The sequence below is a fragment of the Ctenopharyngodon idella genome, chromosome 4 (assembly GCF_019924925.1).
Source record: "Ctenopharyngodon idella isolate HZGC_01 chromosome 4, HZGC01, whole genome shotgun sequence".
Lineage (NCBI taxonomy): Eukaryota > Metazoa > Chordata > Actinopteri > Cypriniformes > Xenocyprididae > Ctenopharyngodon > Ctenopharyngodon idella.
Window position 1 is genome coordinate 17,844,514 of NC_067223.1, and position 14,114 is coordinate 17,858,627.

Below are 14,114 nucleotides of genomic sequence, written 5' to 3' on the forward strand. Positions count from 1 at the left end.
ACTACAACTGCATTGTCTTTTTTTAATTGTATTGTATCTCATTGTCTTCATTGTCTTTACTTAATTATTGTGATTGTCTTGTTAATGATGTTTGGTGACCTTTAGTGTCAAGAAAGGCAACTATAAATAAAATGCATAATAATAAAGAGAGAGCGGGAAGCGACTGAGAGGAGAGACAATAGAAAGAAATGGAGAAGGAAGAGCGAAGAGAACGAGAGAGACAAGCGATGGAGGGAAGACAAGAAAGAGAAGCAAGAGAAACAGAAGACAGATGGCGCCGGGAAGCAACTGAGAGAGGAAAGGAGAGTCAGGGAGACTAAGGAAAGGGATGAAAGATTCCTTCGTCTTCTGGAAGTAATTGCCAGAAAATAAGATTAATAAATTAGACTATGAGACAAAAGCATCTTCTGATCATTTACAAATTTGGATTTGTGTAACATATTTTAAATATAATTTATTATAAATACAAATATTTACTATAGCCATATCAATTAATTTCTAGGCATTCACAGTACATTAAGTACATTTAGTGATGCTTTGAGATAGTGATATCGTTCATAAATTCATTGAAATATTTATGAATAAGTGATGAATATTGTGTTAATGTACACAAAAAGCACACACTTTAAAACATTTTATTATTGCATACAGAAATATTTCCTCAAAAAGATCTTAATTTGTGTTCCGAATATCAACGAAAGTCTTACAAATTTGGAACGACATGAGGGTGAGTAATTAATAATATAATTCTCATTTTGAGGTGAACTAACCCTATAACCTGTTAGAAATGTCTTGATTATTTAATGTATGTTTAAATAAATTTTTAATGAAAATAAGTTATGACAGTAACTGTAAATAATTGTATTTCAAAAATGTGGGCTCTGTTGTTCATTGTAAACTTTAATTTTATAGTAATGTGAAAGTAAGGCTCCCCATATAGTTTACAGCATTTGCTAAGATAGATTTTTTTAACCTTAAGAAAATTGTAATTTATTTTAACAGAGGCACATTTGTTCAAAAAACAGTTTAGTTAGTTTAGTTTTCTCCCCCCTACTGTACCGTACCCGTACCGAGCCATGGCTTCAAAACCGAGGTATGTACCGAACCGTCATGTTTGTGTACTGTTACACCCCTAGTTTTTATTAATTTGGTGCTATTATGCGCAGTTGAGTAAATGACATTTACTTTACTCAAAGACTATAGAATAACATGTGTCACTTATATTGTTTTGAATGGGAGAAAGTGCAAAGTGTGATATGGCGGAGTAAGTCCTGCCTTCTAAATAAGAGCCAACTGCCGATTGGTAAAGTCATCGCTTCACTGCAGCGGCAGTTAGAAGCTCAGGTTCCTATAGAAACAGTCAGACGTGCGCCTCTGAAAAGAGACACTGCGCATGAGCTTGATCCAGCCTGAAAAATAGTTTTTTGTCAATATTTGAGCATTTAGAAACAAAATTTATGAGACAGTTGTTGTCAGATTTCATTTGTGTTTTCAAAAATGAAATTTAATCGAAAGCTTGGCAAACAGCTTTGGAGAATTTGATGTTTCCCCATTCAAAGAGATAGGAGCTGCACTTTCAAAGATGGCCGCCGAGTGAAATGACTTGTCTTAAAGGGACTTTGGTTTACTGTATGTGCGTCACATGAAGGTGGCTTTCTGCTGCTTGCAAACAGACTCTATTGAAGAGATGGCAGATTGCCATTCATTTGCTGCCTTGATTGCACTCATTATGCGCAAATACACTGCAGACCAATTCTTGCTCTTATCCAAGGAAAATCATCAACATTACCAACCATTACATGTATTTTATCTAACTAAATACATCGTAATCGGCTAAAAAGCATACAAAGGTTACTTTACTTCTTGAACCAGTGCACACCCGAGTCTGTGTTGCTTTCTCATTCATGTGAATCGCGGCACAGTTCGAGTGCAACCGAACTCAGACCACCTCCTCCAGGTAATCTCGGGTTCTGTATCCCAGTGCGCACCAGGGTCCACATGACAGCTTTCACATTAGCAATTTTTAATGCAAACTGTGCCCCATTCTGAACTAAACTGCCAGTGTGAAAATGCCCTAATGCACTAGTTCTCAACTCTGGTTATGATGGGTAATGGGTAAAAAAACAAACAAACAAAAAAAAAACATTTAAAGCATTTTAGCATAAGGTAAACAAAATGACAAAATGCAATGTAGATAGATTTACACAATATATTTATTTCAATGTATTATACTGAAATACATTATATTGCCAAAATATCCAAAATACATTATATCTGCCTTTTCATGCACATGAACTTTAATGACATCCTATTCTTAATCCGTAGGGTTCAATATGGAGTTGGCTCACCCTTTGCAGCTATAACAGCTTCAACTGAGGTCAGACACTGATGTTGGATGAGAAGGCCTGGCTCACAGTCTCCGCTCTAATTCATCCCAAAGGTGTTCTATCGAGTTGAGGTCAGGACTCTGTGCAGCCTAGTCAAGTTCCTCCACACCAAACTCGCTCATCCATGTTGGAACAGGAAGGGGCCATCCCCAAATTGTTCCCACAATGTTGGGAGCATTAAGAGTTCCTTTCACTGGAACTAAGGGGACAAGCCCAACCCCTGAAAAACAACCCCACACCAAACTTTACACTTGGCACAATGTAGTCAGGCAAGTACCATTCTCCTGGCAACCACCAAACCCAGACTCATCCATCCGATTGCCAGACAGAGAAGCATGATTCGTCACTCCAGAGAACACGTCTCCCCTGCTCTAGAGTCCAGTGGCGGCGTGCTTTACACCACTGCATCCAACGCTTTGCATTGCATTTGGTGATGTAAGGCTTGGATGCAGCTGCTTGGCCATGGAAACCCTTTCCATGAAGCTCTCTACGCACTGTTCTTGAGCTAATCTAAAGGCCACACAAAGTTTGGAGGTCTGTAGCTATTGACTCTACAGAAAGTTGGTGACTTCTGCGCACTGTGCACCTCAGCATGCGCTGACCCCGCTCTGTGATTTTACACGGCCTACCACTTCGTGGCTGAGTTGCTGTTGTTCCCAATTGCTTCCACTGTGTTAAGATACCACTAAAAGTTTAGCGTGGAATATATAACGAGGAAATTTCACAAATGGACTTATTGCACAGGTGGCAACCTATCACAATACCACGCTTGAATTCACTGAGCTCCTGAGAGCGACTCAAATGTTTGTAGAATAAGTCTGCAGCCTAGGTGCTTGATTTTATACACCTGTGGCCATGATTTCGAGGGGTGTACCAAAACTTTTGTCAATATAGTGTACATGAGCAACATCTCTATACAACCGAAATTATAGGACGTCTACCTCAATCGCTCAATATTTGCAAATATAGCAAAAGGAGATAGGTGGGTGTTGCCACAGGTATTCATATGACAAAAAGAAGAAAATCAAGGCAAAGTATAAAGACATAAAAGATGAAAATAGAAGAATTGAACCACTAAATCAATGAAAATTTTGGAGTTTTGTATGAGCATCACCTGTTCAAACAAGTATCTGATATGGGCCACATTTAAAAAAAAAAAAAAAAAAAAAAAACATTTGAGCAGAAAATCCAATTTGGGCCACACTCATCTGCGGCATGAACGTAGCTTTGATTTCACACAGATAGATAATTTCTGGTGCCATTTTAAATTGCTGAGCCATTTAAAACGCTTTCTACAAAAAGAACAAGAATAGGGTCTCACATCTGCGTGACTTTTCATATGCATCTTTAAATGTGATTGCAAAAGAAATGTTTTTTTACACCGATCACAATTAAATCGCCCTCCTCCAGAGTGAATGTGCAGGAGATTTCTTAAATTGCTTTTTTTCGTAAACCTTGTATCACACTCAGATCTTTGTAATTTCTTTCTAGAATGAGTTAGCAAATGACATTTCAGGTCTCTATGATATTTGAAAGTCCTCTCACACCTAAGACAACTGTAAGGCCTCTCTCCAGTATGAACCCTTGAGTGAATGTCAAGGTTTCCTTTAACCGTGAAACTCTTTCCACACTGAAGACAGGTGAAAGGCTTCTCTCCAGTGTGAATTCTTATGTGAATCTGAAGGTTTGCATTGTTTTTGAAAGTCTTTCCACAGTGATGACACATGAAAGGCTTATCTCCAATGTGAATTTCTACATGATTCTTAAGGTGTTTCTTGTCTGTGAAACTTTTTCCACACTGATGACATATAGAACAGTTTTCTTTTGAGTGAATCTTCATGTGGTAATTAAGGGTTACTGAAAATCTGAAACCTTTTCCACACTGACCACATACGAATGGCTTCTCTCCAGTGTGAATTGTCATGTGGTTAGTAAGGGTTCCTTTATGTGTAAAACTCTTTTCACACTGAGAGCATTTGAAAGGCTTTTCTCCAGTGTGAATTCTTGTGTGGCTGTTAAGGCTTGCTTTTTGAGAAAAACTTTTTCCACAATGTTGGCAGGTGTAAGGACTCTCTCCAGTGTGAACTCTCATATGGACTTTCAGGTTTCCTTTTCGAATGAAACTTTTTCCACATTGTTGACATGTGTAAGGGTTCTCTCCAGTGTGTATTCTCATGTGATCTTTAAGGCTTCCTTTTTGAGTGAAACTTTTTCCACATTCTTGGCAGGTGAATGGGGTTTCTTTAAAGTGAATTCTCATATGGACTTTCAGGTTTCCTTTTTGAGTAAAACTTTTTCCACATTGTTCACAGGTGAAAGGGCTCTCTTTAGTGTGAACTCTCATGTGGGATTTAAGACTACCTTTTTGAGTGAAACTCTTTCCACACTGTTGGCATGTAAATGGCTTCTCTCCTGTGTGAATTCTCATGTGAACTTGAAGGTTTTTATGTTTTATGAAAGTCTTCCCACAATATTCGCAAGTCATATTACTTACAGTTTCTTTATTTTGAGCTCTTTTTCTTTTTGAAGTCTTCTCATTCAGTGAGCAACTCAAGGTTTTTTCTCCAGTTATTAAATCATGATGTTTAGCATACAGTTCTTTGACTTCCTTTTTAGTGTCCTCTTGACTCTCCTCTTTCACTGCCATCAGATCTAAGGCAAAAAAGACAAATAACCTCAGTTTAATGGCACAAAGTGACAAATCAAAACGTTTAGACATAAAGCATAAAAAATGACATGTACACTAGGATCCTATATGCATTCACTACTAAGCTTACTCTTCTCAATATTGTTAATTCTTAGCTTTGTTTATGATATGTCCCAAATACTTTCAAGCTGGCAATAATCAAGCACCTCTTATCAAAAACAAACAACAAAAAACAGTTTGACTCAGAAGAACTAGTCAGGTATAGAACAATCTCAAATCTGCCATTTATATCTAAAATATGAGATATATATTGTCATCTCAACCATGTTCAGTTTGGCAGAAACAGTAATTGAAGAATTTCAGTCAGGATTTAGGCCTCATCTGTCAGAGTTACATTCTGTTTTGGTTGTTTCTTTGTGTTTTGATTCTGCCTTTGTCTTTTATTAGCCCATTAGTTCCCATTGTTTGCTCCATGTATTTATACCGTGTTCTCCTTCATTCTCTGTCATTCTCGTCTATGTATATGGTGTTCTCCTGAGTATCTCCTGAGAGTTTATTAAAAGTAATTCTACATATTCCTTGTCTTTGTGAGCTTTGTTACTACATTATATGACACCATCATAACTGAGAAACTGCATATTCAAATTACCTGCTTTAGGCATCCTATCATGGCTACAACATCACTTTTCTAGTGCTATTAGATATTTCAACAACATAGGCCACAACATTATCTTGCACAGCTTGAGCTTTATGTTGGCGTTTGTGAACAAGCATTAGCATGGTTCAGGTCCTATTTATGTGACCACTACCACTTTGTTTGTATAAATAAAAGACGTCTCATGAAACACAAATTATGGAGTGCCACAGAGCTCTGTATTAGGTCCTCTGCTTTTCTCATTGTATGTTTCCCATGATGGACATTATCATTAGTTTTCATTGTAATGACAATGATATTTAGTTTTAAATTTTCTCACAACCCAAAGTTAGCAGAGTGTTTTAATGTTGTCAAAGATGTGATAGTAATTTTCTTATATTAAACTCTGACAAGACAGCAGCATTAATTATTAGACCAAAAACCTCCACACATTAGATTCTAGATTTCGAAGCATGTACTGTTGCATTGTTTTCTACAGTTAAAAGTCTTTGATAATCAGTCTTCTATTCATGTTTATATAGCCTTAACAGCCTTCTTCCACCTTGGAAGGTCAATAAATAAGCTCTAGTTAGTTCAAAGTTTACTATAAATACTAAGAAATACAATCACATCAGCCCAATTTGATCATCACTACTGATAAGTATTACTGTTACATCCCAGGATGTATCTTTGTTTGTTGCTATTGTGTCTACCGGTTTCTTTTTTTTAATGTGTTCCTCTCCTAGTGACAGGGCTGACTGCTGTCTCTTTCTTTCGTGTCAGATTGCTCTTTTTGTTTATGTTGACCTGACCCCCTTTGTTGCTTATATTTAAATAAATTACATTTATTTATTTTTCTTTAAATGCCTTGGTTGTGGTCTTGTGATGTCATGATGAACTTAACAGAGGATGAACTGCTGCCACTTCAAACCATTAGATAGGTTTCACCTGCAACTGCATTCACAAGAGGTGTGATCCCTTTTTAGGATCACATCTTGTGACACCACATTGGGCCTAATCACGAAGCAAAACTTGGCATTTATCAATATGGACGTGACTGGTGGCTACAATCAACTCTCACATCTGTTGCACAAAGCCAGTTTCAGTTTCTACCCAGGTAAGTTCAAGATTAGTTTGAGCAAACTGTTTTTTCGGGCTCATGAAATTGGATTGGTTTTTAGCGGATTTCATTGCTATGGTAACTTGCGCTACACGGCTAACCTGCTCCGGAGCAGGTTTTGTTCTGGGTTAGAGGTTTTATTCACAAACCCAAACTCGACCAATCAGCTGTGAGTATAGTGACATGTATCTGATGCAATAAAGCTACTCCCCTGTATCTCTTGCTTCAAATTAAATCAGTTTATAGTGAAAACATTTTAGAGACAAAACTGCTCATCTTTTGCTGCTAATTATTTATTACATTTATATTACATGAATTACAATTACTTATAATTCATATAATATATTCATATAATTATTTTAATTTAAAAGGAATGTTTAATATTGTCCATTAATACAATGAATATAAAGCTTGTTAATCATTAACCATTAAACGACTAGATTTTTCTATTCAGTAGTAGCAATTGGGTTTAATATAACTCAAAACATGCCTTTTGTTTAGGCTACTTCTGTACTATTTACAGAATTTAATACATGACATAATGAATGCCCAACTAAGTAGGATCTTCCCAGGTGCACTTGGAAGGCGGCATTAGTGTGTGTCTGGTCATAGGCGGCGTTTTGTTTCTACCCCCTTCACAAACACCCCAAACCCAACCTGATGAAGACATTTTTCCACTGGTTATTCAACATGTGACAACACGCTTAAGTGAAAGTAAAATGCTTATGGCCAGACATAACGGAAGTTGAGCTAAAAACTGAGAACGCTCCGTGCCAGTGGACATGCACCGTTATGAATGTCTGTGTGCATTATCCCTAAATGGGGGGGGAATTCAATTGCTTGAATGGTGGGTTCATTATTATTCTAAATGAACTAGAAAAACACAAGTAATCTTTTGCAGGTTACCTACTGGCATTGGGTTCAAATCTAAAATCTTGCCAAATAGGTGCTTTTACATTTCAAATTGAAACCAAATCTTCTGCCATCGTCTTGTCAGTCAGCTTCTCACTCACTCCTGCTGCTGAGCTGATCTGTCCTGCAACTCTCTTTCGGCTCACACTGAATTGAGCAGACACAAGTTTTTAATGTAGTGTCTGTACTGTAACTGAACTAAATTATTTTTATCACAATAAAAACAACAGTGGGGGCAGTGCCATGGTGGGTAAGTGATGTAGCCGGTGTTCCTGTTGAACTTTCGCAGCAAGCCTACCCCCCACCCCACCACAAACGCATGTACGGGTTAATTACTTAAAATGCAATTTATTATCATGCAAAAAACAAAAAAAAAAAAAAAAAAAACACCACCAACAACAAAAAATAAAATAAAAAAACTGAAAATACAAGCTGTTGTGTGAAGTAATTATGCTGTAATGCTAAAACTGTAGTATTGTGTGTATTAAAACCCATCGAAAACTGATGTGAAATCCACCAATCAGACAGGTTCCCAAATATAAATCGATTTTTTTGATTGGTTAAAATTAATGGATAATATCTTGTTTTTCCAAAGGTGCCTATGTGTCAACATGTCTGTCCACAAGAGAGATCTACTCCATGTCAAATAAAACCACTTTAATTAAGACACTCATATGACATTCTTCAAAAATATTGTTCATTTCTGTAGAGCTGGTCATTTTAATAAGTATCAAAGTTCAGATTTAAACATGAAACCAACCTGTTTGTCTCTGAAAATCTTCTTGTTTCACTCTTATGGTTTCTTCTTCTTCAATCTTTATGTCTTCGCTCTCCTCTTTAATAAACGCCATCTTTATAATAGTGTAACATGGATCTCAGTTGCTTCACTAGGAGTTTTTCTGTGTGTTTGGACAATCTGTGAGAATAAATAACAGAAAGAAATCTAAATATCTGGGTGCGTTTCAGTTAGCTCCCTAGTTCAGTAATCAACGCACTGGCAAGGAGTGATAGTTAATGGCCCTGAATGGCCTGATTTAAAAAATAAAAAAAATAAAAAAATCAAAAGCACTACAATAGGGCTGTAGTCAAGTCCACCTTTGTCGAGTCCAAGTCAAGTCCGAGTCCAAATGAGGCAGTCAAGACAGAGACAGAAAAAAATAATCCTTTTCAAGACCACTTACATAACTATTGATAATTTATGTGATGCGAGAGACAGCATATCTTCTATTCTAAGATAATCATTTTGCATTATTATTTGTAATCAAAAAGCATGTGCAGAGTAACAACTCTGTAGGATCAAATTAGGCCATTTTATTTACTTTAGGTATAGCTATTTCACTAAAGTCACATAAAGCTGAAGTGCAACTTCACAATTTCAGTCTTTTTTTTTTTTATAGTGTAACAATCATATTCTGGGCTACCAATGGAAAATGTAAAAAAAAAAAAAAAATACAGTACAGCAGTGGTTCCCAAACATTTTACATTTGCGTACCCCCTGCATTTAACCTCCTTCTGCGTACCCCCTCTCTTCCACTTAGACTGCTGCAGTCGCACCTTTTCCATTAAGGAACAATATTTTCCCCCCAAAAAAGATTGTTTATTAAAGTGCCTTTTTTTTACCTTTATAAATACCTTTATAAAATAAACAATGTTTTAAATTAAAAATGTTCAATAGAGAAATAAGCAATGATATTAAAATGACGTGATACTTTAAATATTGAACTAAAGTCACTGTCTTAATGAGTGAGTCATCGAGTCATTCATTCATTCAGTAATGACTGAATGAATGAATGGCTGTATTTTTGAATGGGTAATTGAATCATTGACTCTCATGATTTGTTCAAAGTCACAGATTCGTTCACAAAACAGTGCTTTGAGTTGCAGTTCTGCTGTGGCTTTCGTTGGAACTATTATTTCGCAAAATACAGCAAACAATACAGTGTTTAAAAGTACTTCACTTAATATTACCCTTTTGTTTGTTGAACTGTTATATAAAATAAATTATAGGCGTAATTTGCGGGTGGGACAGGTGGGACATGTCCCCACCACTTTTTGCCAGGGTCGATATTGTCCTCACCACTTTTTGAAACATCTCGCGGCACGGATGTATGCTAATAGAAAAGAAACATCTCTAGTTGATTAGAAATTTGTTCGTTTGTGTTAAATAATAGACGATATTGCGCTGGGATGTGTTGTTTTTGAAATCATATTGAGTGCTCCTTGCCGCTGTTATAAGTGGCGCAACAGTTTTCTCTTTGCGCTCGTGCACAGTGCGCAGTCTTCACACGGACGAGCGCTTCAATCTATCACTGTTGCGGCCGCAGACTCTATTCGTTCCGGTGAAATTACAAACAAAATGCACATAAACGTGTCTCTGCTCTTGAGAAACAATCACTGATTAACATCTTTGGTTTTAATGAGAAAAAAATAAAATAAATAACACGAGGGCGGATTAACACAGAACCTCTGGCATGCTGAACAAAAATTCTACCGCTAGACCATCAGGACAAACTAATATAAAACGCGGATTTACGTATATACTGACTAATGTTAGTACTTTCGAGACTAACTGTCAGTGGTGTAGTCTACGTGATACGCAGGTATACGCTGTATACCCACTAGGAACGTTCAAGGATTTCCGTATACCCACTTAAAAAAACGTGAGGATACGTAACCATCCGATAAATCACAAAATATGATTTTGACTTGAAACAAAGTCTCATATTTCTCAGTCTCAAGTTTCATATTTTGCCCATTTTACTTCGGAATAAAAAAAAACATAGGCTAAATACCATTTTGGCACTCTTTAATGTGATCGTGACAGATCAAGAGTAGCAGTTCAAGAAAAGCGGCAGCCTGATGCGCACGTGAACTGATCCTCTCCTCCGCTTTAAGTTACCAGTTACAGCGCGAAATAAACATGAATGAACATCTCAAGGTATGATAAAAGATACACTACAACTTAAGGAAATCCATATCATGTCTTGTATAATCGCTTAATCAAGTTTCTATATATCCTAATTATTGTTAATATGTAATTCATTTTTCCAGGAGCTCTTTGCTTCTATCTTCAATTAAATTGCTAACAGTGATTGTAAATTAATTGCCGAAATCAGTTCATTTTAACCTTCAATAACCAACTGATTCCCATATTTTACAGCATTAGTTGAGAATTTTTTTCTTGAGAACATGGACAAACCCAGCGATTGGGTTGTTTTAACCCAGCAGTTGGGTTAAATGTTTGCCCAACCTGCTGGGTAGTTTTATTTAACCCAACTATTGTTTAAAAATGACTATATGGCTGGCTTAAAATGAACCCAAAATAGGTTGGAATTTGAAAATCAGACACATAATTATAGAGGCAACAATAATAATCAAAAGGTGAACATTTATTAATAAACAATTTAATAAATGTTTATTGTTTAGCTATTATATTTAATATTAATAAATGTTAATTTCCAACATATTTTGGGTTCATTTTAAGCAAGCAATACAGCAATTTTTTACACAATAGTTGGGTTAAATAAAACTACCCGGCAGGTTGGGCAAACATTTAACCCAACCGCTGGGTTTGTCCATTTTCAACCCAACTTGGGTTGTTTTTAACCAAACATTTTTTTAGAGAGTAATAATAGTTGCAACTTGCACTCTTAAATGTGCATTGAAACTTGCCAGCTGATAAAATATGCTCCAGGGACCATATTCATATAACATCTCAGGCTATCTTAACTGGTTGAGTTAGATGGTGAAACAGTAGAAAATCAGTCCAGAGTCTCTTCAGCTGTAAATGCCATTGGCTGGTGAAGTGTTTTGTTGATTATAATAAATTGACATGTTGATAAAACACACATAAGCAATCTTTCAGAATGCTCTCAATTGCATATAGCCTAGATCAGATGCATACTACGTGCAGTAGTGAGTGTGGCGGTGCTTATGGGGTGTCGCTCTGGGACAGGTAAGTATGAGGCTGGGAGGGAAAAATCACAGTATACTCACTACAAAAAACTAGACTACACCACTGCTAACTGTATATTGTATTATAGTGCGTAAGGACGAAACTATCATATTAAACATGAGGTCTATGTCAATACATTTTGCACATTTATTATTGTAATGATACACACATTCCTGTCCCACCCACTTTTTAAAACAAAGTTACACCACTGAAATCAATGTCACGTTTGCAACCATGTGGATATTTGGGGAAAATTGCATTTTTGCTTGTATAATATGTTATAAATATTAAAAACAAGAACGCACACAGGGTGCTTTTGTATCAAGAGAGTTTGAGTCTAAAATAAATTTTGCTTTTTTGAAATGCATGCTTCGTTTTAATGTTATTTTAAGGTGGGGTAGAATTAAATGAACAGCAATTGTTTGCGTACCCCCTCTGTCACGTAGGCTACCCCAGTTTGGGAACCACCGCATTACAAGATTTGAATAGAATATTTGAATATAACTAAATGTTGTTTCTATAGCAGCAACATTAAAGTTTACAGCAGCAAAGTCACTATATATAAATTTTATCTTTTTACTCACTAAGTTTTTATTGCACGTAACGTTACTTAGTACGCTTCTTCACTTCACTTATCAACAAAAATAACGTTCTTTAATGTTATATAAAGCATAACGTTACATTCAATAATAAAACTTTTACATCTCTTGTAAAACATGTAAAATTAATTGAACAGTTTGGATCGATTTAGACAGTTTAAATGCAGTTTAAAATACAAACCTTTCTTCAGTCGAATTACATCCGATGCAGCAGTGCGGCGCCGACTTGTGACTTCATGTTGTCACGGCAAAATAAAAGTCCTTTTTCTTCTTGGCTTTTTAGCGCATCGCATCCTGTGTGCAAATCGCCACTTACTGTGCTGTTATGCAGACAGGATTTATTTAAGATATTTTATTAATTATCTCTTCCATACGTACACACTTATATATTCATATACACATGTATTACTTGTGTTACTCTGCCCCAACTCTAAATCCACCAGAGCTCAGGAATACACACACACACACACACACACACACACAGTGGTGGCCAAAATTATTAGAACGGTAATATTTTTTTATGTTTTAAAAGAAGTCTCTTCTGCTCACCAAGGTTTCATTTATTTGATCCAAAATACAGCAAAAACGGTAATATTGTGAAATATTTTTACAATCTAAAATAACTGTTTTCTATTTGAATATATTTTAAAATGCAATTTATTTCTGTGTTGGTAAAGCTGAATTTTCAGCATCATTACTCCAGTCTTCAGTGTCACATGTTCCTAAGAAATCATTCTAATATGCTGATTTGCTGCTCAAGAAACATTTATTATTATCAATGTTGAAAAAAAAGAAATTAATACTTTTACTCAGCAAGGATGCATTACATTTATCAAAAGTGACAGCATAGACAATTATAATGTTGCAAAAACATTCTATTTCAGATAAATACTGTTCTTTTTAACTTTCTATTCATCACATAATCCTGAAAAAAAAAATTGTACACAACTGTTTTCAACATGTTAAACAGCCAAGACAACCATAGAGCCAATATACTATATAAGAGTGGAACAAATGAACAAATTATCATTCTTTATATACAGCATATCCCAGCACAGCTCTGCCTAGCTTCAACCTGAAACGAGGTCTAATTCGCCAAAATAACTGAAAGTACCTGTGGGAGGTGTGCAGGGCCTTTCCATGAATGGAACTGGTTCAGGTGTCATTAGATGGCCTAAATGTGAACTTGGGTCATGTGTTTGATAGTGATGATAAGCCCTGTCTGTTTTTTCTTTTCTGTTTTTTTCTGACCTTGGGTGCAAATGTCCTCCTAGATATTTCTTTGGCCTTCCGCTGACTACTGGTCATTGATTTAAAAAATGATTTTTGACCACTTTGCAGTCGACACGCCGACAGGTCGTATATATATACCCTGTAGTTGTAGAAAGCTTAGTACAACATTGGGTAAAGTATAGAAATACCACAACAAATCAATTCAAGTACTTTACTATAGTATGGTTCAAAAACACTATAGTATTTACTATAAATTTCTATAGTATTTTTTTTCATGTTACTGGGTGTGCTGGCAGGAGAAATTTTTCAAGAGACAAATATTGCTCCTAAAGGGTGAGTCATGATAACGTTAGCTCCAATAGTTCATTAATAACAATGTAAACACATGTCCAACTTGGAAATACTATAACGTTAATACTAAAGTGTATTAACTGGGATGCGAGTTTTGGCTAACGGACTAGCCGTGCTTGCTAACGTTGGCTAGTTAGCGTTAATTGAGGCAAGCTAGTAAGTTAAAGTTAAACATGTCAAACTGTCTTAGGACAGAGGCAATGGCAACTACCTGCTTTAGTATCGCATGGCAGCGTATAACGTTATAGCAGGTGCTTTCTTTCAAGTACTTGCATT

At 36.1% G+C, this 14,114-nt stretch overlaps 1 protein-coding gene across 2 annotated transcripts; it reads right to left on the reverse strand.

Moving 5' to 3' along the window:
• Positions 1–2,195: 2,195 nt before the first annotated feature.
• LOC127510630 (gastrula zinc finger protein XlCGF57.1-like) lies at positions 2,196–12,495 on the reverse strand. Of its 2 annotated transcripts, XM_051890451.1 has the most exons (3): positions 12,436–12,495; positions 8,461–8,616; positions 2,196–5,039 (listed from the first exon to the last, which is right to left on the reverse strand). In XM_051890451.1, exons 2-3 carry the CDS (start codon positions 8,549–8,551, stop codon positions 3,592–3,594), a joined length of 1,539 nt encoding a protein of 512 aa, XP_051746411.1. In that variant the 5' UTR covers positions 8,552–8,616; positions 12,436–12,495; the 3' UTR covers positions 2,196–3,591. The 2 variants fall into 2 exon arrangements, with proteins under 2 accessions (XP_051746411.1, XP_051746410.1); XM_051890450.1 differs by lacking the exon at positions 12,436–12,495 and having other exon boundaries at positions 8,461–8,946.
• Between the last annotated feature and the right edge of the window lie 1,619 nt (positions 12,496–14,114).

Excerpts from the sequence above, each read along its gene's own strand:
- LOC127510630 (XM_051890451.1), bottom strand. The coding sequence starts at position 8,551 with ATGGCGTTTATTAAAGAGGAGAGCGAAGACATAAAGATTGAAGAAGAA. Across the intron at positions 5,040-8,460 it reads AGATTTTCAGAGACAAACAG|ATCTGATGGCAGTGAAAGAG; the intron begins GTTGGTTTCATG and ends TTTTTGCCTTAG.